The 25,109-nt window shown below is 52.6% G+C and overlaps 1 protein-coding gene across 1 annotated transcript in view; it reads left to right on the top strand.

The window, feature by feature from the left end:
• KY (kyphoscoliosis peptidase) overlaps nt 1-24,197 on the top strand; it is a 47,193-nt gene extending 22,996 nt beyond the window's left edge. The window contains exons 7-11 of the mRNA XM_040480244.1: nt 4,089-4,197; nt 5,704-5,821; nt 14,400-14,588; nt 15,853-16,043; nt 19,757-24,197. Of these exons, the coding sequence (XP_040336178.1) occupies nt 4,089-4,197; nt 5,704-5,821; nt 14,400-14,588; nt 15,853-16,043; nt 19,757-20,652 (1,503 nt within the window). The 3' untranslated portion in view covers nt 20,653-24,197. The remainder of the gene's footprint in view (nt 1-4,088; nt 4,198-5,703; nt 5,822-14,399; nt 14,589-15,852; nt 16,044-19,756) is intronic.
• Nucleotides 24,198-25,109: the final 912 nt, after the last annotated feature.

Here is a 25,109-nt window from a genome sequence, read left to right as displayed (position 1 = left end):
CCATCAGTGGGGAGCCATCAGCTGTCCCAGCAGGAGCAGGAGTGACCTGGATTAAGTGGGAACACTGAGAACAGAGAGGAGCAGAAAGGTCAACACTGAGCTGGGGACAGAGGGAGGACTCTATCCCAGTGTGTGCAAGGCAGTGGATGTGTGTGAGGGAGGGAGAAGGCCGGGGGCTCACAGGCTGCAGACTGGATGGCGGGGGGAGAATGGGACAGCCAGCTCCTCACTACAAGAAGCAGTCTCAGGGGATGATGAGATCGTTTAGGGGCAGTGGGCTCCAGTATCTGTGGGACAGCCAGTGGAGGTGGCTGGGTGTCCAAGCCTGGAGCTGTATCCAGCCTGGAGAGGTCTGGGCCAGAAACACTCATTCAGGAACCATCAGATTTAGCTAAGAGCTGAAGCCACAGGGTGGCTGTCATCTTGGGGAGGACAGGGCAGGAGGTCCAAAGGGCCTGGAGCCACCTGAGGCCGAGGCAAGATCAAGAAGGATCTGGGGCGCCTGGGTGGCGCAGTCGGTTAAGCGTCCGACTTCAGCCAGGTCACGATCTCGCGGTCCGTGAGTTCGAGCCCCGCGTCGGGCTCTGGGCTGATGGCTCAGAGCCTGGAGCCTGTTTCCGATTCTGTGTCTCCCTCTCTCTCTGCCCCTCCCCCGTTCATGCTCTGTCTCTCTCTGTCCCAAAAATAAATAAACGTTGGAAAAAAAAAATTTAAGAAGGATCGATGTTCTGGAAGGTGCAGGGAGAGTTCCCTGAGGGCAGGGATGGTCAATAGCGCGCAGTCTGGTCAAGAGAGGTTAGGACAGACTCATTTCGGCCACTTCAATACTGAAGTTCTTCCTACTCCCAGAGGGGAGGGTTGGAGCCTCAGTCGGACTCTGGCAGGCCAAGGAGCAAAGCGGGAGTTTGGGGGGGGGGTGAAGACCCCACAGGAGCCTGGCTAAGAGGGGAAGGCTAGGTGTAGGCAGTCCTGAGAAAGAGATATAGGGAGGGGTACAGACAGGAGGGGATAGGGCAGCCAGGACTAGAAGGGAGAAGGTAAGGACACAGGTGAGCAGGGGCACTGCCTGAGGAAGAGCAAGCCCTGCAAAGACAGGAGGCATGGCTGAGCAGGAGGAGGGCTCATTATGCAGAAGTCCTGCCTGGGCCTTGTCGAGTCTGAGGCCAGGCTGTCTCTGAGGAGAGAAGGGGGTGCAGTGCCAGAGTCTGAGGAGGGTGGGCTGTGTGGTAATGGCCACCCGGAGGGACGGGACAGGCTGCCGGTCCTGCTTGGAGAGCAGTGCCAGGAGCGCAGCTGAGGCCAGAGACTCAGCCACAGAGCAGTGAGTGTCCAGAGCCAGCCGGGCCCAGGTAGAGGGGACCAAAGGACCAGAAGCCACAGGCTTTTAAGTCAGGAAGCAGCCAGGCTGGTGTGCAGGCCCTGCAGTGTGTCCAGTGCTGTCCTTCGCCCCGGGAGAGCAACAGAGACCAGGACTGTGGAGTTGGAGCTGGACATCGAACAAAAGGAGGCGGGCAGCAGCTGGGCAGGTGGGAGGCAGAAGAGGGGTCCAGAGGTCTCCTTGTCGTCAGACAGTGGACCCTGGGGTTCAGATGTGAGTGGCGAAAAGGATCCAGGCGCTCAGAGCGCTTAAGATGGGGGCTGGCAGAGGTGTGGGCAGCTATTGTAGAATTAAGCACTGGGTTGCCCCAGGTTCTCTATAAAAACTGAACATGGTCAGGGCTGCCTTTCCCACAACTCTAAACCTTGACCTAATTTGTTTTTTGTTTTTTTTTCAGTTCTGGTAATATAATAAAATTTGCCCTTTTAATCATTTTTAAGTGTACAACTCAGCAGCACTGATTGCATTCACAGTATTGTACAACTATCACCACCATCTGTTTCCGAATCACCCAAACAAAAACTCTGTACCCATGAAGCAATCCCTCCCCATTTTCCCTGGTAACTTCTTTTTTTTTTTTTTTTTTTAATTTTTTTTTTCAACATTTATTTATTTTTGGGACAGAGAGAGACAGAGCATGAATGGGGGAGGGGCAGAGAGAGAGGGAGACACAGAATCGGAAACAGGCTCCAGGCTCTGAGCCATCAGCCCAGAGCCTGACGCGGGGCTCGAACTCACGGACCGCGAGATCGTGACCCGGCTGAAGTCGGACGCTTAACCGACTGCGCCACCCAGGCGCCCCTCTCCCTGGTAACTTCTAAAGCACTTACTGTCTCTATGAACTTTTTTACTCTCGATTCCATGTAAGTGGAATCATACGTACATGTCCTGTTGTGTCTGGCTTACCCAGCATCATGTTTTCAAGGTCCGTCCACACTGTAGCAGGTGTCAGAACTTCAGTGCTTTTGATGGATGAATAATATTTCATGGTACAGATATATGCCACATTTGTTTACCCATTCATCTGTGATGGACACTTGGATTGTTTCTACCTTTTGTCTGTTGTGAATAATGCGGTCATGAACGGAGTTTGAACAAGTATCTGTTTGAGTATCTGTCTCCAGATCTTTGGGGTGTATACCTCGGAGTAGAATTATTGGATCGTATGATTAATTCTGTTTAGCTTATTGAGGAACCCCCCCCAAACCGTCCTCCACAGCAGCTGCACTGTTGTACATTCCCATGAGCCATGCACAAGGATTCTGATTTCTCCACATCTTGGAGATCTTTTTGATGACAACAGCCATCCTAGTGGCTGTGGTGTCCTGTGGTTGTGATCTGCATTGCCCTGGTGGCTAATGATGTGGAGCAGCTTTTCATCGGCCGTTTACATATCTTTGGAGAAGTGTGTATTCCAGTCTACCCATTTTAAAATTAGGTTGTCTTTTTGTTGTCGAGTTGTGGAAGTTCTCTTACATATTCTGGATTCTACACCCTTATCCGATACATGATTTGCGAATACTTCCTCCCATTCTGTCAGTTGTCTTTTCACTATCTTAATAATGTCCTTTGATGCCCAGAAGATTTTTATTGTTATGAAGCCCAATTAACCTATTTTTTATTTTGTACCTTGTGTCTTTGGTATCATATCTAAGAATCTGTTGCCAAATCCAAAGTCATGATAATTTACTCCTGTGTTTACTTTCTTAAATTTTTTTTTAATGTTTTATTTATTTTTGAGACAGAGAGAGACACAGCATGTGCAAGGGAGGGGCAGAGAGAGAGGGAGGCACAGAATCCCAAGCAGGCTCCAGGCTCTGAGCTGTCAGCACAGAGCCTGACGTGGGGCTCGAACTCACAAACCGTGAGATCATGACCCGAGCCAAAGTCGGATGCTCAACCAACTGAACTACCCAGGCGCCCGTCTCCTGTGTTTACTTCTAAGAGTTTTATCATTTAAGTTCTTTTAAGTCATTGATCTTTTTTGAGTTAATTTTTATATACGGCATGAAGTAGGGAGCCAACTTCATCCTTTTGCATGTGGATATCCAGTTGTCAAGCACCATTTGTTAAGGAGACTATTCTTTCCCCACTGAATGGACTTGGCATCCTTGTCAGAAAAGTCAGTTAGCCATAGGTGTATGAGTTAATTTCTAGACTCTCAATTCTATGCCATTGGCCTATATGATCCTTATGTCAGTATCACGCTATTTTGATTACTATAGTTTTGTAGTAAATTTTGAAATCCAGGAATATGAGTCCTCCAACTTTTTTTTTTTTTCAAAATTGTTTTGACTATTCTGGGTCCCTTGCAATTCCATATGAATTTGAGGATGGGCTTTCCATTTCTGCAAAAAAGACCTTTGGAATTGTATAGGGATTGTGTTAAGTCTGTAGATTGCTTTGGGTGGTATAGATCATGAGTAGAGGCTGCTACAGCTGCCCAGCTGTCTGCCCACCTGGCTGGCCTCAGGGTCTGCAGTGAAAAGATGTGTAGCTGTAGGGCCAGTGACTCAGCTGGTCAGCCCTACCTGATATGTACAGCCCCCTACCAAAGGTTGCCCTCAGCCTAGCCTTTGTGCTTCCGGCTCTTTCCTCCTCCTCTGCCTGGAAGAAAAGCAGCACCAGCTGCAGGTGTCAGGGCACTGGGCTCTCACAGCCCTCATCCAGGGTCTGACATATGACATAGCATACCCCTCCCACTCCCCAGGTGACAGTCAAGAGTGGCCTGGACGAGCTGGTGAGCGACCTGCTCCAGGAGGCCCACAGTGACCTGGAGAGGGTCCGCGTGATCTGGATCTGGATCTGCCACCACATAGGTAGGCCCACCTGTGGTGCCACTGGCTCTAGGACTCCTTTGACGCCACTTCCTGAAGGACCCTGTTCCCAAGGGAGCCTCTCTGGGATTCCCTTGACCAGCAGTGTGTGGGGAAAGAGATGGACGGTGGAGGAGAAGGGTTCCCAGATGGCTAGGTTGAACCACCAAAGACTAATGAAGGAGGGTAAAACTCAACATGTGCTAACAGTCTCCATGAAGGGTTGTTTAGTGGCGGGGGGGGGGGGGTCCCACGTGGTCATCTGCCCACAGCCCGTGACCAGAGCTAAGGCCCCTTCACTCAGCGGCAGTATTCCCTCAGTCCTGGCTTCCCGGTACACCTGCTCCACAGACCTGAGAACCCAGGACAGAAGGTCATCTCCAAGAAGGATGGGGCAGATTCATAGCTGTTGGAGAAGTTATTGCCACACCAAAGGTTTCTTCAAGTACCAGTGCCAGGAAAAGTAGGCTCTCCTCCCCCTGCTTACTGATCTCACACCAGTGACCTCAGCCACCAGTCCTCACCCCACCTCCAGGCAAGCTCAGGGCACCTGGGCCTGTGCAGCTGTCCCCAGCTCTGCACAGGACAGCCTTGGGGGTCTGACCAGCTCAAGCCAAGCCCCACAGGTGGTTGCTAGGGGGATGCTGGATGCAGGCCCTTGCAGTCGATGGAAGAGCCAGGTGGTGGGGTGGACTTCCAGTGTTTTCCTTGTGACATAACAAGCGGGGCTCTCCTGATCTGCTGCCATTGGGCCTTTCCTTTGTCCTCCCAGAGCAGCAGTGAGGGATGCCGCTTACAGCATGAACTCACTTGACACAGGTAGGATATCTTGACCATAGGGCCCGAGAGGCCATTTCCTCCCACCCCAAGCCCAGCAGCTCAGTTCAGCCTGGGTCTTGAGAGGGCAGAATCAGAAACAGAACATTAGGTAGGACTTCATTTACTGCCTGCCACCCTTACATATGTTCCCTTTGTGCCGTTAGTGGCCACAGTGATTCCTGCCTCAGGGCCTCACAACTGGCCTTAGGCTGTTAGTGAATGACAAGCTGTTTGGCGGTAACTCGGAGTGCCCCCTGTGGGTCAATGTGAGGCCCTGGGGGGGTGGCTGCAACAGGGATAAACTGCTTGCAGACCTGCATGGTGGGGGTGGGAAGGGAGGGCAGAGCCCCCACCTCTAGTGCTATCTTGGTCTCCTTCCCTCCCAGCCTCTCCTTGGAGGCCGAAGGAACCAGTCAGCAGCCTCTTCTGCCAATGCCTTGTTCTTCCTCTCGCCACTGCACATTTCTCGCCACAGTGATGTTTCCGAGAGTTGACCCTGGCTGGACACGGGTTCCCTTCAGCCCACAGCAGTTTCTCCCCGACCTGAGAGAGGCCCACCCAAATGGTGCTGAAAGCACAGCCGAGGGTGAGGGTGGGGCCGCAAGCCATGGACTCCCCACCCCCTTCTCCTCTGCACCAACCTTGGTTGCCTCCCAGGACCTGTTTCTCACAGCCTCCTCTGCCCTCCAGAGTATGACATTGAGGCTGCCCAGGAGAAGGACCGCCAGGCCTTCAAGCCCACTGACATCCTGCGGACCCAGAAGACCAACTGTGACGGCTACGCTGGACTCTTTGAGAAGATGTGCAGGTACGAGAGGGGTCCAGCAAAAGGCAGGGAGCCCTGGGCTGACCACCCTGACCCATCCCTTCTCCCCTTCCGAAGCACCAAGCACCTTCACCCACATGCCGGGCCTGAAACCTGAGTTTGCAAACTCTGCTCTGGAATCCAAGTGAGTCCTGAAAAGGTCAATTTCTCCCTTTTTAACACCAGCATAATTGACTTTGTACCATCTGCCGGGCTTCACGATGCATTAACATAATGGCAGATGAATGCACTGAGATAATTTGGTTATAAAAGGCCCTTTTCCCACCTTCTCCGATCTCTGTGCAGCTGAAGGTTAGAAGAATGGCAGGTCCGGGAACAGGAGGACAATGGCTGCTGACGCCAAGGGGACTGTGAAAGCTGTCCTCAGGGCTGGCACAGGGGCCCTCTCTTGGGGGAAACAAAAGATCTCCTACCTGAAAAGATCTGTCAGTTGGAGAAGCTGAATAACTAGGAAGCAGCTTTTCTCCTGGAGCCTTTGGGCTCCACTTTCATTGCTCTGGGAACACGCACCTAGTCATGCTGCCCAGGTGGGTGACAGCAGGCGAGTAGCTGGTAAGGAAACCCCTTGTGTTCGGAGATACCGTTGCTGCTTCTAGGTGACCTCGAGATAGGCTCCAGGCTGGGGGAGCCCCGCCCACCCCACAGCCTCCTGTGCCCAGTCTCCAAGGTCTGCGGTGTTCCACAGGACACAATCAGTCAGCCCTGGCCTCCTCCCCAGGGAGATGGACAGGTTCTGCCCACCGTCTCCACAGGCCTCTGGGGAGAGGGGCCCCTCGGGCACCCAGATATCAGCCCACCAGGACTCAGGTGGCAGTTCATCATCAAACCAAGCGCAGCAACAGACACTTAAGAGTCCACAGGTGGGCATTTGTATTCTGTCCTCGCTGCACACACAGCCCATTCCCGGCCTAGCACCTAGCACCCGACCTAGCTGTCGGGTTCCCACCCTGCAACACCACCACCAGGCATAGACATGTGCCTGCCCCCGTGTGGCTCCAGGCCTCCTGCCTGTTCCCCACTCTTCACTCCCCCCACCTCCAAGCCCTACCCCTGAGACCACAGTCCCAGAGGCAGCCAGGGCAGGTCCTGGTGCAGAGGATGCAACCCCTCTGCAGCCCATCCAGTCCGCCGGACCGGTCCTTCTGACCCCTCACATTTTTGCCCTCACTCCAGACCCGGACACCCTAACGTGCCGGCAGGCCCCTCCAGGAACCGGGACCCTCACTGACCCTCTGCCCAGACTCCCTAGGCCCTGACTTCCCGAACAGGACTACCGACTCGTGCTGTCCTGTAAAGTCCTCTAAAATCTGACCTCCAGCACCCTTCCAGCCCTGCACCTGTGACACTGCCTGCACTTCCGTGTCCTCAAGCTCACTCTGCTCCTGTCTCTCATGCTCCTTCCAGGATGGCCCCCTCCTTTTCCCTCCCTTGATGTCATCAGCACACTTTATACACAAGCTCCCGTCTTGCCTTATGCTTCTATTTAGTAATTTTTCCAAATTAAAAAAAAATACTTGTTAATGATAGATGACTTTTAAAATGCAAAGAAAAAAGAAGAAAATTCAGTTACTCTGACCATTTAGAGAGAACACTTCACATTGCCACATTCCTTTCCAGACTTTGTTCTAGCACAGATGTGTTCCCTGTGCTCATCTTTTCTTATATGTCTTATAGGTCTAATACATCTTTTATGTGTCTTTAGCTGCTCTCTATTTCTGCTTCCCCTATGAACACCCACTCAGAATCCTTCACACTGTAGGTCCTCAATGACAGGAAATGACAAGATATTCCGAGTGCAGTTGTATGAAATGGGCCTTATTCTCTTTTTAAATAACGGAATAGCCCTTAGACTGTTTTCAGCTCTATTTGTCCCTGGCATCTTTCAGAGTGTAATTTTCATCTTAGTTTGCCAACTTGAAAGCACTCAGGACTTTTAAGTCATATAGTATATCCTTCTTTATCCACCACAAGCTTTCCAGCATGGTACAGAAAGGGTGCCAGATTTAAAGCCAGAAAGACTTTTGCAGTCCTCAGTTTACCAGTCCTTAATTTCCAGTTCTTGATTTACCACTTGTTAGTTCTGTGTTTTTTGGAAAGGCACTGGACCTCTCAGAACCTCAATTTTCTCATCTGTACATGGGGACTGTATTGCCTATCGGCAGTTCTGTAGGGCTAGATGAGAACACACATTTTAGAGTTTGCTCACCTGACATACGGGTTGTTTTTTCAACCTTGCCTGTCTTTCTTGAGTATGGGAGTGTTGTTGCTCTGTGGAACTTTCCTACAGACACACATAGACTCAGAAAATTGACACTTGCCTTGAGTGAACCTGTCAGCTTTTTGGCCTGGTCCGGATGCTTAACAATGGCCCTATTCTGGCCTGCAGCTGCTCATTAAAACATCCCAACATTTTACAGCATTTAAAGCTAAGTTCCAGCCTGGCAGTTAGCATGTGGAAAACTCTGCACATTGCTCAGACGTTTAATCGTAGCTCACGGTTCCCTGGGTCCCTTTAACTTTTGCTTTAAAGATCAGTAACCTCGGCCATGCATCACTTTCCTAATTCCCCGACCTTCCAAATAATTGCCGAAGGTTTGGTAAATTCATTAGCGGAGTCCTTAATAACAGAAGACATGTAATCCACACTTGCTGATTTATCCCGGCTCAGTTGTCAGGGTGGCCTCTTAGCAAGAGTAGTACCCACGCGGCCATCATTACTTCTGCCAGTCCATTCTGCCTCCCTGCAACGGCCTCATTAAAGACTGATTTAATAAAGTAATTTGGTGGGGAACTCAGATATTTTTGCAACATCCTTCACTTCCTCATCGTCTTTCCTGAGTAACTGATGGGAGTTGTTTTTTGGGGTTTTTTTGTTAGTGCTATTGCTTGTAACTGCTGGTCTGGTTTCTTTCTGATTTCCCATCATCCAGCATTAATGTCCTTTCTTCCGCCTCAACTCCCCACAGCCTTCATGAATTCTGCTTAACTTCCTTGCAGGGGCCAAGCTCAATTCCCCAGATTCCTGCCACCAAGTCAGCCTCCAGTACAGCCCCTCCCCTTGTTATCATGGCTCTAGCGCCATCAGCTATAGCAGATTTTCTAGAGACTTTTGGTAAAGCAAGGAGCCTATTACAATTTGAGGCTTTGATATTGTGGAGACTGATTGTCACCAATCCGATGTCAGCCTGTTTTGCATCCATCCTTCAGCTGTTCCCTGAGAACAAGAGCAGAGGCACACTTCTGCTCAGCACGATGTCCCAGACGATCCCAGCACAACACTTGGTTCCAAAGGCCCCGAAAGGCTGGGGATGGACCATCTTAGCCTCCCAGAAGAGGCAGATACTCTGCATAACCTTAAGTTATCCCCAGATCTGACCTTGTCATAAAAAGCCTCTGAAAGGGACACCTGAATTCCCTCGGCCTTATAGATACGCCAAAGGATAGCATTCGCAGACATGGATGACATCACCAGAACAAACCATCCTTTAATTTTGCTCAGTGCCCCAACCATACATTTATAAATTAAAACAAACCTTGGCAATCAAAACGGCTGGTACAATACAAAGCCTCCGGAACTATGTGCAGCAGGACAACTGAGTCCTGGTGTGGCTCTGGCCACTAGTTGGCTGTGTGTCCCCAGGCAAGTCGGCTTCCTTCTCTGTTCTGCTGACTCCTCACGTGTCAGAGAGGAGGCCCCTGAGATCACACCCCACAAGGCCCTTCGCAGGGTCTCAGCATGAGACTTATTACTGTGGTTATAGTTACTGACCTCACCATAAAGGCTGGTGCCAGAAAAGGCAAAGGGGACCGTATAGTAGAAATAGAGACACTGCTGAATTTACAAGAAATCAACTATATAAACTGTGAAACATAAGCCATGGTTATGATTGTCCTGCTGCAGGAGAGAAATCACAAACTGTTTTTGGTAGATTCTAAACTACCTTGATTGCATCAATATTAACTTTCTTGAGGACCAACGTTTCAGGGACAGCAAGGGCCTAAAACTTCTAATTCGCATATGCTTGTCCACTTAAAGTGACCATTAGGCTTAAGGTTAGTGAAACTACATTTCCAATAAAAAAATTAACATTAAAAATCATGATATTTTCATCAAGATACAAAAAAGAAAGCATGCTTCATTACCTCTCCCTTGGCAACATCCCTCCCTCCCTCCCTCTCTTACTTTCCACATGATTCACACACCTTAGAGAGGTGATCAGAGTTGGGGGGAGTCCGCTATGGTCAGAGCCTGATGCCCACAGGGCACATTGCCCACCCCAGACAGTGCGGCCACCCTGCTGGGGGCCTGGCAGTGGTGTGGCTAACACAGCATTTATGGTTTTCATGGCAGGACCCTGACCATGTCTGTATAAAATAACAGTCACAGGCTGGTTCTACCACATCCTCAATCGATACCACTAGTGTTGGTGTTTTAAAAACGGTCAAGGGGCGCCTGGGTGGCTCGGTTGAGCGACCGACTTCGGCTCAGGTCATGATCTCAGGTTTGTGAGTTTGAGCCCCGCGTCGGGCTCTGTGCTGATAGCTCAGAGCCTGGAGCCCGCTTCGGATTCTGTGTCTCCCTCTCTCTCTGCCCCTCCCCCACTCATGTTCTGTCTCTGTCTCAGAAATAAATAAACATTAAAAAAAAATTTTTTTAATGGTCAAAAGGAAAACCCAAGATTCTGCAGCCTGAGGTTATTAGGTAGATGTTGTGGGATGCTATTTTGGTCTCTAAGATGGCTGGTCAGATCTCAGTAGTAGGAGGTGGAAACATTTCTGTCCCTTCTTCAATGCTCTTCTAGATCTTTCTAGCGAATTCCTCTTCCTTTGGTCCCCTAAAAGGGCTGTGTTCATCACTGGCATTTTAGTGATGGTGCACATACCTGCTCCCCTTACAACTATGAGCACATCTCGGGCAGCCAGTGAACTTTACTTTTACAATATTTTATTACGCTATAGTATTTATCATGCTATGAGATATGATATTATTCCCTGGTGCCTGGTACAGTGCTTTTCACATAGTGTACACAGCCAGTGATCTTCTGGTAACATGAAATGGCCGTGGGTCATCCTGACTAGCACCCAGCAGCTGGAATGACTAGTTCCACTATTTTGCATGAGAATTATGGATTATTAACAGTAATGCCTTATGACTTCTTTGTCCAATTCATCTTGCATATTGCTGCCAGGTAACAAAATATCCTCCTATCATAGTCAAGCATGGCATAAGCCTACAGCTGAGTTTATTTTTTCCTCTTTGTTCTGCCCCAGGCATTCCCCATGGCCTTCCCAGTTTCTGTTCAGCCTGTCACAGAATTAGCCCCTAGAGATCAGTTCATGCCAACCTTTCTTTTTGCCCGTGATGGACCTGGCAAGGTCACACTGGAGGCGACCGTACAGCGGAGACGGAGCCCTGATCCCCTGGCTCAGCCCAGAGCCCACCCATCCCGCCACCCAGTTCTGCCTCCTTCTGCCCTTCGCAGGCTTGGGACTGAGCCCACTGCTCCTCCCCCACTTGGGTCTCAAATCCTATCTCCACCCCTCAGTGGGAGGGTACCCGCAGGTCCACTGCCTGGGACACGCTTCTCCCGGGAGGGCATTCAGGCTGAATTCCAGTGGGCCACACTGCCCGCAGCGGCACCTGGGCCGTTGCCCTGTAACACGTGGGGGCCGTGTGGACGTTCAGTGCTCAGCTTCCTTCCTGGACTGCAGGGGGCTCTGGGGCGAGACGGGGCCCCAGTGGGTGGCTTGTCCAGAGTGTACAGCCCGCCTCAGTCAACTTACCCCGCCTCAGTCAACTTACCCCTCCGCACGACTGTTCCCAGGGCTCCACGTATCCCTCCACATGCTCCTTCCTGCAAGTGAGCGCGCACGGACGTTTCTGGGCAAGAAAGGAAAATAACTCACTGAAGAATGCAATTTCAAGTAGAATTTATGGATTTTTTCCAATTCTAAAAGTAACACATAATCATTACTGAAAATTTAGTAGATATAGAGAAGTTTGAAATAGAAAATTACAATCACCCCTAATCGCATTTCTAGGAGACCAGGTAAAGACAGCCGCGGCTCGCTCTGCCCTCCTCCTCCGCTTCTCCCCCTACACACGCACGCACACGCACCCACACGTGCACACGCGCACGCTCAGGCCTTGCGCTGATGGCAGAGTTTTATAGGCATTTGTCAATTAACATTGTCTGGGGCGTGTCTTCCCTCACGTTTGGCACTCTCTCTGAATAGATGGAACCCCACCCTCTAGGAAAGCACCCCCTCACCCCGCCAATGCGCACCTCCATCCCACCCTCTGGCCTTGGTTTCCCCCCTACCCCTCTGTACTGCGCATTTTCTCTAAGACCTCAAACATGTTCAGATCCCCCCACCCCAGAGAGGCACCCCCCCTTCTCCTCCTGCAGCTAATGAGGCAGGGGGCTCTCCAGAAGCACTTTCTCTCCTCCTGGGGGCTTCTCCGCTCCTCCTCCACCCGCAGCTGCCTCCTGTGCCTCCTGCCCCAGGGCCACCCTCTTGCTCCAGGAGTGGGTTTTGGCTTTTACCAGCAGGAAAACCTGACATCAGGATCCAGTCCCTCTTGCTCCCTGCCCCCATTCCCCCACGTGCTCCTGAAACCCTTCCCAGAGGGCTTCGCTGCTCTGCTCGTGTGGCATTTCTTAGGCATTTCTGGGAGGCCTGGACCCGCTTCTGTGAGGCCGCAGGCAGAAGGGCAGGCCTGCCCCCTGCAGAGGAGGAAAGCTCAAGCAGACACGGGAGCAGCGGTTGTCATGTGCAGGCGAAGCAGCACCTTGGCAGGGTGGGAGGTGGAAACGCGCAGGCTCCCCATGTCGGCTTCACAGACTTTCTCAACAAATGACAAGTAATATTTAGATACATAATATTTCATCCAATATTCTGATGTGGGGTTTTTTTTGTTATTTTTTTGTTTTTGGTTTTTTGGGTTTTTTTTAGAGAGAGAGAGAGAACATGAGCAGGGCAGGGGCAGAGAGAGAGAGGGAGATAGAAAAAAATCCCAAGCAGGCTCCCCACTGTCAGCACAGAGCCTGATGCTGGGCTCAAACTCACAAACCCCGAGATCATGACCTGAGCCGAAACCAAGACTCCACGCTTAACCAGCTGAGCCACCCAGGTGCCCCCAATATTCGAATTGCTAATCAAACATATATTTTTAGAGGGAAAGTTTCCCGTTCCTGTGATGAATGCAGAACCATTCCCCTGCTGGTTACCTGGAGAGGCTGCGTGGCCCTCTTTTGGAAGGCCCCTGAGCCTGCAGGCCTGGTCTGCAGAAGGACCCTGGCCCTGGCCACCAGGGACCACCGGGCCTGATCCACACCCACAGTACAGAATTGCTTCATATGAGGGGAGTGCAGACTCAGCGGGTACCTTGCATGATACTCAAAGGAGCTACATTTGAGGGGCCACCATGAACGTCCTGGATAGCATGCACTGTGTGTTTATTATACCCATCTGCCACAAGTGAAGGAAAAGGGTCATGAAGAAGGAGCACCTTTCTCTAATTCACACAAAGGCCCCCAGGAGAGCTAGCACAGGGTGTCCCCGGGGTCAGAGTAGCGGTCTACACTGGTAATTGCCATGCAGTGGGCAGGGCCACTGAAGAGGAGGGCCAGCTGGTCATGGAGGGACTCTCAGGGCTCTTGCTTTGGCTTTGGGGTGGTGCCTCAGGGTTTCAGCTATAAATGCCCAGGTTGTAGCTTGCATGATTTCTGTGGTCCCCACAGGTGACCAGCATCCATCCCCCCACTGTCCAGGCCGCAAAAAGTGGTGCCACCTAGGTTGTGAGCTCTGGGGGAACACATTCTCAGGAGGGTGGAAAGCTCAGGTTGAGTGAGCGGTCAACATTTTCACCCCCAAAGGAAATCCACAGGCGACTCTGAAACTGCGGCCAGGGCAATCAGTCATCAAATGAGCTTAATGCACCGCAGTGGCCCTGGCAGTCAGCCCTGAGTAATCTTAGCAACGGGCCGGTCCTCTCCCAGTCAGGGCTGGAGACACTGGCTGCCCCGCCCCAGGTGTCCCCACACAGGTATCCTAGGGCGGTGTCCGCTTTCTTCTGTACCCTCACATCCAGCACCCTTCCCTGATACTGGTCACCTAGACCAGCTCCTCAGTCACCTGTTTAGAGCTGCTCTGGTTCTTCAAGAACATCGTCATTTCCTGGGTTTCCATGTTCTTGGGGTGACCCTCACCATTGCACCCACTGTCCTCCGGAAGAGCTGCAGGTGAAGCACCAGGCAGGTTCAGTCCAGGGAAGGATGTTTCAGGAGTCTTTAGGGATGCACAGGCAGTAGGGACTAAAGCCAGTCTGCAGGTAGGACCCACCGACCCTGTGTCCCCCCCAATCCCCCAGCCCTGGAAATAAAAGCCCTCAGGCCATCTGTATGTGGCTTGTGAAAGGCAGGGAAAAGGAAAGGGGGGGCAGGGAACTGATGGACAGCAGATATGTCTGAGGCCTGGGGCTGTGGACAGACAGACTTGTGGGGGAGGGGCAGCGCCAGCAGGAGCCCACCTCTCAGACCCCCTGTCCCACCCTCAGGATCGCTGGAGTGCAGTGCATGACCGTGCCTGGCTACTCCAAGGGCTTTGGCTACCAGACAGGACAGAGCTTCTCCGGGGAGTTTGACCATGCCTGGAATGCTGTGTACCTGGAGGGGAGATGGCACCTGCTGGACAGCACCTGGGGCAGCGGCCTGGTGGACTCTGCCACCTCCAAATTCACCTTCCTGTAAGTATAAATCTCAGTTCTGTTGCCTGTCTGCTTGGTGGACATGGGGGAGGTGCCAGGTTGAAGCAGCGGGTAGACAAGCCAGGTGGATGGGGAAGGTGGGCTCTGCTTGCTGCTGGCCACTCCCGCCCTTCCTCCAGCTCTGAGATGAGCCAGCTCCCAGCCGACAGTAAGGGTCCAGACATTTCTGTCACCTCACCCTCCACCTGCGAAAATCCCTCCTCTGGCTCCCGGTTGCCCCCTCCACCCAAGTTCTAAAAGCCCAGCATTTGCCCACAGGCCGTATGGGAGAGGAAAGGCGGGGCTGAGAAGCTTCTTTAGCAGTCTGTAGATTCCCTTCAGGCCTTTGGCCCATTGACCGTGTTACAGCTCTCACTGGGATGCCAGAATTCTCTTCCTGGTGTCTGCTTCCACCAGACACCAGGGTTCCTCCTCCTCCTCTCTGGGCTGAATGCAGCCACATCGTATCTGTGCGGAAGGGGTTATGGCTTGTAGGAAGGGGTGCTGTGGGTGCACAGAGTCACCGTGAGACACGGTGGGGCAGGGTGGCAGGGTGCATGGCGCTGAAGCATGTCTGTTCTCCAAGGCTTTGACCAACTGTGGTTTTAACCTAAGGCCATGACATTCATCCTGGATCATAAACTCTCTGCAGCTCAGATTCTTTTTTATCCAGAAAAATGAGAGCACTGTCTCTGATTTTTGCAGTTTAAATCTCTACAGTTCTGCACACAGACCAAATATAAGCCAAGAGTGAAGCATCCCCATCTCAGATGAACCTCCCAATTCTTCTCTTGTTCCCTATCACTAACCTTTAGAGAGCCATGTCTCATTGGCCCCAGGGACCAGAGAAGGGCTGCCCACCCAAGACCTTCCCTGCCTGCCGGCTTTCCACCCCACTAGCTGCACCTGATCCATTGGTTATGCCTTTGCTCCCTCAAATCTCTGTTTGGCTTTGAGACTAGCAGGAGCCCATTCCCCACCTAGACAGCCCCAGTGGACTATGGTCTTCTCTTAAAAGGGGCCTCAGATCCTGCCATGGCTCCTATTTCTGGAAGCAGCCACTGAGGGGCCATCTGCAGTGCCCATGTTAAGACTGGAGATAGTGGCCCTTCCACTGGGTTGTTGGCAGGGCCCCTACTGTGGATATGCTAGGCAAAAGAAGGCCCCAGAGATCCCCCTGCGAGCCCCCGCCTCCTTCTCCACAGAGCTGAGGCCTATCACCCCACATGGCTACTGACCAGCTTCCCCCTTCCCCAACCTCTAGCTACAATGAATTCTACTTCCTCACCCATCCTGCACTGTTCATCGAGGACCATTTCCCAGACAACAAGAACTGGCAACTGCTCAAACCTCCTCAATCTCTGAAGCAGTTTGAGAACAACATGTACCACAAGAGTGAATTCTACAACAAAGGGATGCTGAGTGCCCACCCAGAGACTTCGGTGATCAAAACAGGTAAGCCCAGAGCAGGTGGCCAGTGGGGTAGCAGCAGGGACAGAGCAGCCTGCTCTGTACCTCAAGGCATCCGGGCCCCCAGGGGACTGCCAGGGCCCGTGAGCTTGCTGTAAGCTGTATGTATGTGCAGGTGCTACTAAGGCAGCCAAGGCCAACAGGGTATCAGGGCAGGACACAGCCATAGGTCACATTTGCAGGGACAGATGCCTGAGCACACCTACGCATCCTTGCGTAGGAAGTCCTTGGGTTTCCCTAGCCCCTGAGGGCCACACTCACACCCCAACCTGTCAGCAAGTCAGGACTGAAGGGTCCGTAGCTAGGTGAGTCTCTCCCAGTGCCCACAGCAGGGAAAGGACTGCCTCAGGCCTGGCTGTACCCACCTCCCAGTTCAGATCCTCGACAGAAGCTCACTAGCCTGCTCTGTTGTTCCGACCTCCTGGAAAAGAGGACGTGTTGGCCCAGCCAAGCTGGGATCTGTGTATCAGTGGTCTAACCGGCTAGTGGGGGAGCAATGGGGGTCTCCCAGGACAGAGAACTGGGGGAGGCTTTGTTACGGGGAGTGGCTGCCGAGCTGGGTCTTGGGAGCTGGAAGAGAGCAGGCATCACGGTACACAGGGACAGACATGCACTGGCTGGACACAGCAAGCCCTCCGGCACCCCTAGGCTAGGGCTGGCTCCAGAGGAACAGCCTGGCTTCCTCGGCGCCCTTCCCTCACTAGCCCAAATGCCCCTTGGCTCTGCTTCCCTCCTGGAGGCAGAGTCCAGCCTTTCCCAGCCAACTTCCTTGGGAGTAGGCAGTGCAGGACACCCAGCTGAGCTGTCCCATGGCTGACCTGGACTGACCTTTGCTCCCCGGATCCCCACAGTGGCCTCGGGCACCCAGCCTGGTGTGTTTGTACGCTCTGAGGTTTACGGGGGCCACCTGTATGTTGACGGGAGGGGAGGCCACAGAACTGTGGTCACAAGCCTCACAGGGCCGACTCCAGAGGACTTTGTCTTATGTATGTTCAAGGCCCTCGTGCCTGGTCTGGGGCTGGGAACGTAACCTGGACACACTACAGGGCCCAGCACAACCCTGTCAATGCACCTGCCCCCACCCAGCCACCCACCCACCACACACTTTAGCAAAGGACTGCTGGTCAGCACCATCTCTGCTGCATGGGGCCTGGGAAGGCCTGAGCTCACACTGGCTGTTAGCACAGAGAGGTCTGTGCGCGGGTCTGTGAGTGAGCCCCACCCCACACTGCACAGTGATAGGGGTGCAGGGAGCACAGGTGTCCCCACACTCCTTCCAACTGATTTGTCCCTTCCACCTCACAGTGGTTGCCGTAACCAGTCTGCTGAGCTCTGGGCTACTTTTTTAAAACTGCAAATACCTGGAGGCTCCTGCTGTTACAATAACAGCATGAGGTTGCTGTCTTTGAGAATGCATTTCCGTGCTTATATCCGATGGGGAGCCTGGTCGGTCTGTTGTGGCCCATGGAACCACAGGGAAGAATGGACCAGGCTACAGCAACATCAAATTAATAGCGGAGTAAAACTTGCCTTTGCAAGAGACACAGAACTGTAAACATTGGGTATCTTAATATACAGTAATCTCAAATTTGATTCCATATTCATGATGCATATTTAAAGAATTTTTGTTTGTTGGAGCTAGTTTTGTTAAGAGTGGGGACGGGAAGAAAGCAGAAGAGGGAAGCAGGTGGGCAAAAGCAGGGAAGGAAGAGGACACAGGATGTAGGGGGTGGAATACCACTGAGATGGATGAGAGGAGGTGGAGGGAAAAGGGATGCAGGGGTGGGTCACAGGCTCCTGCAGAGTCCCTGGAGTCACCAGCCCTTATTTCAAGTCTTCCAGCCATTCAGCTCACCTTTGCCTAGAATCTGCTGGGCCAGGCACCCTGGTCCTTTCCCTGGACAGTCAGGAAAGGAGGCAGGAGTGCAGTTCCCCACAGCCCCACCCCTGCAGGGAAGACAGACATTGCAGAGAACTAATTCATTGCACTGGTGCTAAGTTTTCTGAAGGAGATGCAGAGCTACAAGAGAGGCTTCCGGGGAGCTCAACGTCACTTGAGGGCTTGGAAAAAGGCTTTTTTTTTTTTTTTTTTTTTTTGCATTCTTTGCAGTCAGACATTATACTAAGGTCTTACCTGGTTTGGAGGAAAGCAGTGGAGGGAAGAAGACTGTGAAGGCTACTGGATGTGAGGAGGTGTGCCCTGGAGGATGTGAGAGAATGCCCTGTGGTCCCCAAAAGGAGGGTCCTGAGTCAGGCCAGGCAGGAGGGACAGGTCTCTCACTGGTCTCCAGTTTGATGGTGACCCACACAAGTGAGCCCAAGAGTGACCAGGTATTTTCCTCGGGGTCCTCGGGCAGCCATGTGGAGGTGCTGGTTGGCACTCCACATCAGACATGAATTCCACAGGATCTCACCAGCCAACTCTCATGCAAGATGGAACAGACTGGATCTGTGAGCAGTTGAAGGCTGAGACAGCTTCTGCCCGCTGAATTGGCTTAGAAGAGGAAGCAAAGAGAGAGTAGAGATTCAACCAAGAGAAAGAAAGTAGACAAAGAAAATAGCACCAAAGCACAAAACACTCCACAATTGATATACCGGGAAGGAAAGGGATGGCAGCAAAGATGGGGCAGTGGTCAGCGGGCTGGGAAGAGGGCTAGGCTAGAGAGCATGGTGGGTGAAAGGGGAGAAGAGCACTTCCAGGAGGGCATGCCAGCAGTCCAGACTCTAGGAGGAAGTGACTGAAGTCTTTGGAGAGTGGGGTCAGGGGCCAGAAGAGAGTTACATGGGTGGAGGGGAACTGCAGTGGGAATGGGTTGGCAGTGGAAGGTAGGGAAAGGTTTCCGCATGGAGGAAGGTGGGTGAGGCTCTGAAAGGAGCCACCGCCCCTCCCCACGGTCCCGTGAGGCAGGGAGAACCAAGTAGGGGAATGCTCATGGGCTATAAAGCCAGAGAACTGGCCACCTGTCCCTGAAAAAGTGACGAGGACAGAGGAAGACAAAACTGGAAGGCACAGGGAGAGGCAGAAGGTGGGTGGATGCAAAAGGCCCTCCCCTTCACCTTTGACCTTTCCAGAGACACACGAGCCACGTCCATGTGGGAGGCCTGGGTGGGGGCTCCAGGAGCCAGGAGGCAGCCCCACCCCTTGAGCGCAGCCTTCGGTGGTGAACCATTCCAGCCAGGTTTTAAGGTCCTGCGTTCACCTGACAGCTGCTGACACTGTAAAGAACAGATGCCAGGAGGGGGAGGTGTGAGGCAAGACTCGAGACTGGAAGGAGACAAAGGGTGTCTCTCCAACTGGTCATGGACCCTCTCCCCTGCTCCAGAACCAGACTAAGGCTCCATGCAACCTTCATCTAATGTGAATCACCTGGGTGGGGCAAGCACATCCAGCCAGGGCAGATTTTCTCTGGAGACCCTCAGCTTTCAGCTCACTCTAAGAGAACCACCCGCAGCGTGGAGGGGAGCCCTTCCAGCGGTGTGCCGCAGCTGGCTCACATCGTGGTCGGTGACATCACTTCGATTGCTTAAAATCCATCGTGCTGAAAGTATTTACACCATGGAAGTGGGCAGCCACTAGAAATTAGGGCTTCCCCCACCCCCACCCCCACCCCTCGCCCACAGACCCAGCTGCTAAACATTTACCAGCAAATCAGCACATACTGGGCCCATCCCACCTGACCCTAGTTCTCTCTCCACAGTGAACGGGAAGGCCACTGTCACCGTTGAGAGCTGTGCCCCCACGCTCTTCATGTTTATGCTCAATGGCAAGCAGGAGCATGGGCTGCTGAGCCTCAGGAAGAACGGGATGAAGCTGGACATATACCCTCCAACCGTGGGCACCCACAAGCTGCAGATCTTTGCCAAAGGCAAGTCTGACATCTACAGCTCGGTGCTGGAGTACACGCTCAAGTGCAACTACGTGGACATCGGCGTCCGGCTACCAGCTGAGCTGCACCAGCCCGTGGGCCCCAGCTGGTTCTCGGAGCAGATGGGCATCATGAAGCCCTCCCACCCCGACCCCATCATCCACACCAGCGACGGGCGCTGCTCCGTCAGCTTCGGCGTGGAGGAGGGCATCAGCGTCCTGGCTTCCCTGCACGGGGACGAAGGCCCCATCACCGAGGAGACACAGCGGCGCTACATCTTCCAAACGCAGCGGGAGAAGCGGGCAGAGCTCAAAGTCCAGTTGCCCCAGGCCGGCAAGTTTGCCCTCAAGATCTTTGTCAAGAAGAGGCTGGAGCCAGGCAACTATGTCTTCGTCTTCAATTATCTCCTGTGCTGCACCAACACCAAGGTGAACTGGCCCATGTTCCCCGAGAGCTTTGGCAACTGGGGGCAGGACAATGAGCTGCTGGAGCCTCTGTCGGGCGTGCTTCCTGCCAACCGGAACGTCCCGTTCAAACTGAAGCTACATGGCATCGCCAAAGCCCTGGTGAAGGGGCAGGACACGTGGCCCCTGACCCTGAATCAAGAGGGCTACTGGGAGGGCAGCTGCAACACGGCCGGCTGCCAGGAAGTCTATGTCATGGTGCTGGAGAACGCCAACCACAATTTCTACTCCTACATCCTGAAATACAAAGTGAACGCCCAGTGAGGGCCGGCACCCCGGCCACACCCTCCCAGAGGGCCGAGGCCACACTTGCCCAGGGAGAGCCCAACGGGAAGTGCAGAGAGCCCTGGACACCGAGTCTGCATGAAATCACTTCTAGGCCTCTGCCCCAGTCTCTCCGCTCTGCCGCGGGAGCTGTGATGCTTCTGTTCTGATGGCTGCACTCGGTTGTGGCGGTGGCCGAGGGGACTGAGGCAAAGGCCCTTTAGAAGAAAAAGGTGCTATGTAAATCCAAGGTATTGTAAACTGTACACCCCTGCCCAGATGCCCCCTTCTCGTGTTAATGCTGTTGTTGTTTTTATAGGGCTGATGTGGGAAAGCAGGGACACGGCTCAGGCAGAAAGCTTTTCACGTGATGGTGGGAGAGTTCTCCTCTGTGCCCAAGAGGGACCTGATCTGCAAGGCTGAGTTATTCTGAATCACAGAGCCCCTTGCAGGCAGCATCAGTGTGTCTCACCAATTCCCGGACCCCTGGGAGGGTTGCACTGCCGTTTTTTTCCCAGACCTGACCGTCTTCAGCATTCCTGCTGCCTCTTGCTCCTCAAGAGCCTTAGAAAAAAGAAGGTGTGAAGAGGGAGCTGGCTGGCCCACGATGGGCTGGACGCTCCACAATCCCTGTGCATACCTGTGATGTGGCAACAGAAAAGTTACAAGGGGACTCCCAGTGCCCACCCTTGGGTGTCTGGGGTAGAGGGCCCGGGGGTGAAAGATGCCACGTTAGCCCTGCCACCTGAGTCTAAGGGTGAGAGACCTCCTACTCTGTGCTCCCAGAGGAACCTGAGGGTCAGTTCAGTCTAGTTAGTTGGTGGCCCTCCAGGCCCTCTCAGAGCCTGACTGCAGGCCCTGGCCTGCAGCTTTCATAAGAGGCTGCTAGAGCCTTGAGGGGGCCTTGTTGGTAACCCTAAACAAAGACCTGGGCAGGGAGGCCAGGCAGGAAGTAGTGCAAATACCGTAGTTCCAAGCAGACTCATGTAAAAACACGGTTCTGCCGGCCCCCAGTGGTCCCTACCAGCAAAGCCTGGCTGGGGTTGGGTGGGGGGACCTCCACCTGCTCTGAGAGCAGTTTCTGTGCTCGTCCATATTCCATCTCCCTTCCTTCCTTTCTCTGACATGAGAGACCCTGGGGTCCTGCCTTCCACGCTTGCTCAGCCCTGGGAGCCTCAGCTGCCCACCGGCCCTCAGCAGCACCTCAGGCCGGTGTTGCCATGGCAACAACCAAGAGGCTGGCTCCTGCAAGGGCAGCGCGAGAGGGAGGGATGGAGAGGCCTTGTGTGGTCACTGCAACACCATCCTGGCTCCTGGAGGCCCTGCAGGTGCTCCCTGTCTCCTGGCCTCTCAGCTCTGTGGCCCCTGCCTAACCCAGCACCCCCACCCTGAGAGCTGGCACTGGCCAGCACTGCCCCCACCCCCCACCATTCTAAATATCCTCAGGCTCAGCCACAGCCAGGGCCAGCCCGATGCTCGTGCCTTCATCCGCACATTTGTGTCTTCAGCAAATGTTCACGGGGCACTTAATATGCACCAGGCACTGTGCTAGATGCTGGGGTTATGGGCAGGACCAAGGGGCCCCTGCCCCTGCCATCTCAGAGCTCAGGGTGGGCAGCAGCAGCCTCCCCTGCACAGGCCTGTCTAAAGCTCCATCCCAACACGTCAGGCCATCATCTCCCCGAAGATCCCCGCTGCCACCCAGCTTGGACCTGGCCCACGGCCACGTTACAGGGAAGCCCGTCCTCTACCAGGCTGGGGGTCCTGGAAATGAAGGGAGTACACCACGAGGGTCTGAGCTCTGCCCTGGCCTATGTCCAGTCCTCTGGCAGGCTCCGCCACCCAGGCATTTGGCACTGCATCACTCAGGCCTGGAAAATGCACAAAGGCCCCAGAGGCGGAACTGCTATGCACTAAGACAGGAAAACAAGGGGAGTTTTTACACCCTGAAAACAGCCTCTTTTCACACCTTTGATTTTATGGGCTGAAAGAAATGTGCTGTGTTTTGTCAAAATAGTAAGTGCCTTCTGTGATTCATGTCACTCACTGGACCCAGAGCCATGGCTAGTCCTGATGAGAACGGCATGTATCTTTTTTAAAATAATATAATTAATACCTTCTGGAGCATGCAGAGAATGCCACCCAGCAAAACAGGAGCTGCCCCAGGAACCAAGACAAGGCCCAGCCTCTCAAAGTGTCTGCAGAGCAACCACGTGCCCCCCCCCCCACCTTTGTAAAGACATCTGTAGGCACAGTAAAAAATCACCTGTATTTCTTTCCACTGAAGTAAAAATACATGAAATGAAATCCAATCTTCATGAATTTTTATACGCATGCTGCTCAGGGTAGAATTCGGGGTTGCATTTTGAAATCTTTTATTCAAATCCCCATCTTTGTCTCCTGGCGGTGGAGTCCCAGCGCCTGGTGGAATGACACGGGCGCTCCCTGGTGCCCAATGTGTGGAGCTGCCGGTGAGGAAAACTGTGAGGCTGAGTCTATCACCAGGGTTTTTACGCAGAATCTGAAATATCCTGCTGAGATGTTTGTGTTAAATCCACTGGGTGCTTTCTCGTGGAATCTCGCCGCTTCCTCGTGTGCACACGGAGCACATCTTTGCTACGTACAAGCTGTGAGGTGAGCTTGGGGACTGCCTGGCAGGGTGATAAGACTCGGAATATAATATTGGGGAGTGGTTTGCCCGGGAATCACATCGTGAAATGGAAACCCTGGATATGGGACTAGAAGGGACAGCTTTCACCGCACTCATTACTTCGTCAGTGAAGGATTGAAACTGATCAATCTCAGAGCTTTGGCTGGCACGTCCTAGGGTGGCAGACCTCAGGCCACAGGCAGAAGGGTCCAGAAGGCTGGGGAGGGTCGGGCAGTGGGAGGCAAATGGGCTACAACCACAACTGCAATTACCTTCTTCTCGCTGGTTTCAGAAATGCCAGCAGCACAGCTGGACTCCCGTTTCAATCTGATTATGATCATTGTGAGTTCCCCATATGCTACATTGTCCCACCAAGACAAACTCCTCACAGCCTGCTGAGACTAAAAGGAAATAAATAGATTAACTGAAGCATGAAGGATTTAGGCTAGACAGAAAGAACTACTTCCTGTTTTTAAGCAGGAGAGACAAGTTGCCAAGAAAGTTTGTGAAATCCTCTTCTGAAAGGACTTGAAAAGTTTTCCCAGTGGTCTGGGTTTTAGATGCCATGCTAACTGGAAGGACTAAATTCTCTCTAAACCAGTGAATCCTTGAAATACACGAAGTGGCCCGCAGCAAACACAAGGCGAGCGAGGCTGCTGCATCCTTTGCTGTTAGCAGTGTGTTCAAAGGGGGTGTGCGTCTGTGTCCCACATCAGTTTATCTGGGGTCTATCATTTCTTTTCATTTGGAATAAGTAGCTGGAAATCTTAAGAGGTGATTACTTTTCATAATGTGTGTGTTGAGTTGTGGGGGCCAGTGGCTGTTGCGTATGCTTTCCCCACATTGTTGCTGGTGTTGTTTTTCAATAAAATTTATATTCATTTTTATCCAACAATGTAATTATCGATCTGTTCTTATCACTGCTCTCACAAGGGGGGAAATAGGAAAAAACACTTTCATGTTCAAAGGGAGCCCGGGCGGGGGGTGGGGATGGGGGGGTGGAAATCAATGTCCCATGGGTGAGGTGCAAATGTAATGTCAGGCAAATAGCTATTTCACGTTAAAGAAAACATAATTGGGTTAGCTCCAGCCCCTCTCTGGCTCACATGCCTTTGAAGAACATGAAGGCAGTGTTTCTTTCACTGAATCTTGTTTAACTTGAAAATTTTAAAGTCAATCCTAATTTCTATTATTAGGAGGAGAAAAAAAAGTACCCAAAATGCCTATCAGCCTGCTTGTTTTGTTGTTTTCACTATATGTATTTCTTGATTTTCATATCCATACAGAAACTTCCAGTAGGATGCCTAAACAGACTATTCATAAATTAGACATTTAGGGAAATAGAGAAAATGAAAATGTAGACCTCTGAAAAGCTGCCGTAACCATGGAGACCATCCTCGTAGCTGTAGTGTGAAGGACAAAAAGAACTTGTGTTCCCAAACCTGGCCTCGTCATGTCCCTCCCTGCAAGATCCACAAACATGAGCCCCAGCACACTTCTCCCAAGGAAGAAGGCCCACGGACGGGTAGGGCCATGTCTTTAATAGCATATGAAGGGGAAGTTAGAAGAAAGTCTCCCACATTAATAGGAGGAGGAACTCTTAAATTATTAGAACAGTCTGGAAATGCCAACCCCGAGGCTGGAACGGATGACCTCTAACGTCTCTTCCAGTCCGGAGAGTTTGTGATGCTGTGTCTCTGTGAACAAATGCTGGCAGGTGGTAGACCTGAGATTGTCAGTTTCGGAACATCTGAAGGGCCCTGCTGTGTTAAGAGCCTGCCCTGCAGCCCCCAGCAGACTGCGCTGC

Source organism: Herpailurus yagouaroundi, unplaced genomic scaffold (assembly GCF_014898765.1).
Source record: "Herpailurus yagouaroundi ecotype Mexico unplaced genomic scaffold, PumYag 159, whole genome shotgun sequence".
NCBI classification, from domain to species: domain Eukaryota; kingdom Metazoa; phylum Chordata; class Mammalia; order Carnivora; family Felidae; genus Herpailurus; species Herpailurus yagouaroundi.
Note: the sequence above shows the minus strand (reverse complement) of the source record. Positions and strands in the feature narration are given on the sequence as shown.